Source organism: Cyprinodon variegatus, unplaced genomic scaffold (genome assembly GCF_000732505.1).
Source record: "Cyprinodon variegatus isolate N-32 unplaced genomic scaffold, C_variegatus-1.0 Scaffold2783, whole genome shotgun sequence".
NCBI lineage: Eukaryota > Metazoa > Chordata > Actinopteri > Cyprinodontiformes > Cyprinodontidae > Cyprinodon > Cyprinodon variegatus.
Genome location: NW_015153236.1, coordinates 12,484 through 14,434, shown reverse-complemented (window position 1 = coordinate 14,434; position 1,951 = coordinate 12,484). Strand labels below are relative to the sequence as shown.

The 1,951-nt window shown below is 43.9% G+C and overlaps 1 protein-coding gene across 1 annotated transcript in view; it reads right to left on the bottom strand.

Moving 5' to 3' along the window:
• Window positions 1–559: 559 nt before the first annotated feature.
• LOC107081057 (multiple epidermal growth factor-like domains protein 10) overlaps window positions 560–1,951 on the bottom strand; it is a gene marked incomplete at both ends in the record, with an annotated part of 9,908 nt that continues 8,516 nt past the window's right edge. Inside the window, one exon of the mRNA XM_015369268.1 lies at window positions 560–652. Within this exon, the coding sequence (XP_015224754.1) occupies window positions 560–652 (93 nt within the window). The remainder of the gene's footprint in view (window positions 653–1,951) is intronic.

Sequence of the window (1,951 nt, the reverse complement as noted above, 5' to 3'; positions counted from 1 at the left end):
ATATTGGACCATGCAAAACACAATTTAACCTTCATAAAGCCTCACAGGGGAAGATTTATGTAAAAAAAACTAAACCTGGACATTAAATTATGTTTTGTTTTTATAATGTTGTTGTTGGCATGCATATAAATATACTTGTATCATAACTTAGTGTACGTTTGATTGGTTATTGGTAAACATCTATTGATTAACCCCCCCCGGTTAAAACTCTACCGCCACTGGTTCAATATAGATGCTGCTTCTAGTCCAGCAAATATCCCTGCTGTTCAGTATTTAAAAAGAAATGTCTCATAGCTCAGTGCCAGATTGTAGCACATACAACACAATGGCTGGAAATGGATTAAGGTAAATGTAAATGTTCTCCAATCCCTCACAGAGCTGCAAACTATTAAAACACAAAACTTAACCATTTACACCAAAACCAGCAGCTTTTACTTTGTGGTTTATCAGACTGCAGAAACAGTCTGTATTTTCTCTTGTGAGTTTAGAGTGCTTTCACAAGAAACCAGCCAAACATGTGACAGGATCACTCACAGACAGCAACAGCTGAAAAACTCACCACTGGAACAGTTAGAGCCCCCCCAGCCTGGTTCACATCGACAGGTGTTGGGTGCCATACAACTGCCATGAACACAGCTGTCTGCACAATACGCTGGAAAAGGAGGACAAAGAGACACAAAAAACTATTATTTTCATTTCTTCATTCCACAGATTTAAAGTCAAAGTTTAGTCAGTTTTTCTGTATAGCACTAATTTGTGCTAATGGTGATTGTGACACTTTAAAACTCACTATAGAGAAATAAACAATTGACTATAGGCCAGTCATACAGACAGATCCAGTCTGCTGCAAACTTTCTCAATCAATCCAAATATATTCCACTGTATTCTTAGCTTAGCTGAAATCCAATAAACAGATCATTAATGCAGTGAAAAGATAAAACCTCCGCTGGTGAAGCAGAAACATTCAGCGTAGCCTGGCAAGGAAGGGCAGACACACACACAACAGCACACAACAGCACACAACAGCACACAACAGCACACAACAACACACAACAGCACACAGCAGCACACAGCAGTACACAACAGCACACACACACAACAGCACACAACAGCACACAGCAGCACACACACACAACAGCACACACACACAACAGTACACAACAGCACACAACAACACACAACAGCACACAGCAGTACACAACATCACACAACAGCACACAGCAGTACACAACATCACACAACAGCACAAACACACAGCAGCACACACACACAACAGCACACAACATCACACAGCAGCACACACACACAACAGCACACAACATCACACAGCAGCACAAACACACAGCAGCACGCAACAGCACCCAACAGCAGCACACACACACAGCAGCACGCAACAGCACACAACAGCAGCACACACACACAGCAGCACGCAACAGCACACAACAGCAGGCAACAGCACACAACAGCACACAAAAGCATGCAACAGCAGGCAACAGAACACAACAGCACACAACAGCACACAACAGAACGCAGCAGCACACAACAGCATGCAATAGCAGACAACAGCAAGCAACAGAAAGCAACATAATGCACAGCACACAACAGCACACAACAGCACACAACAGCAGACAACAAAACACATCAGAATGCATCAGAACGCAACGGCATGCAACAGCATGCAACAGCACACAAAAGCACGCAACAGCATGCGACAGCACACAACAGCATGCAACAGCAGACAACAACAGACAACAGCACACAACAGAATGCATCAGAATGTAACAGCACGCAACAGAAGGAACAGCACACAACAGCACACAAAAGGCCACAGCAGCACCCAACAGCAGACAAAAGCACACAACAGCACACAACAGAAGGAACAGCACACAACAGCACACAAAAGGCCACAGCAGCACCCAACAGCAGACAACAGCACACAACAGCACACAAC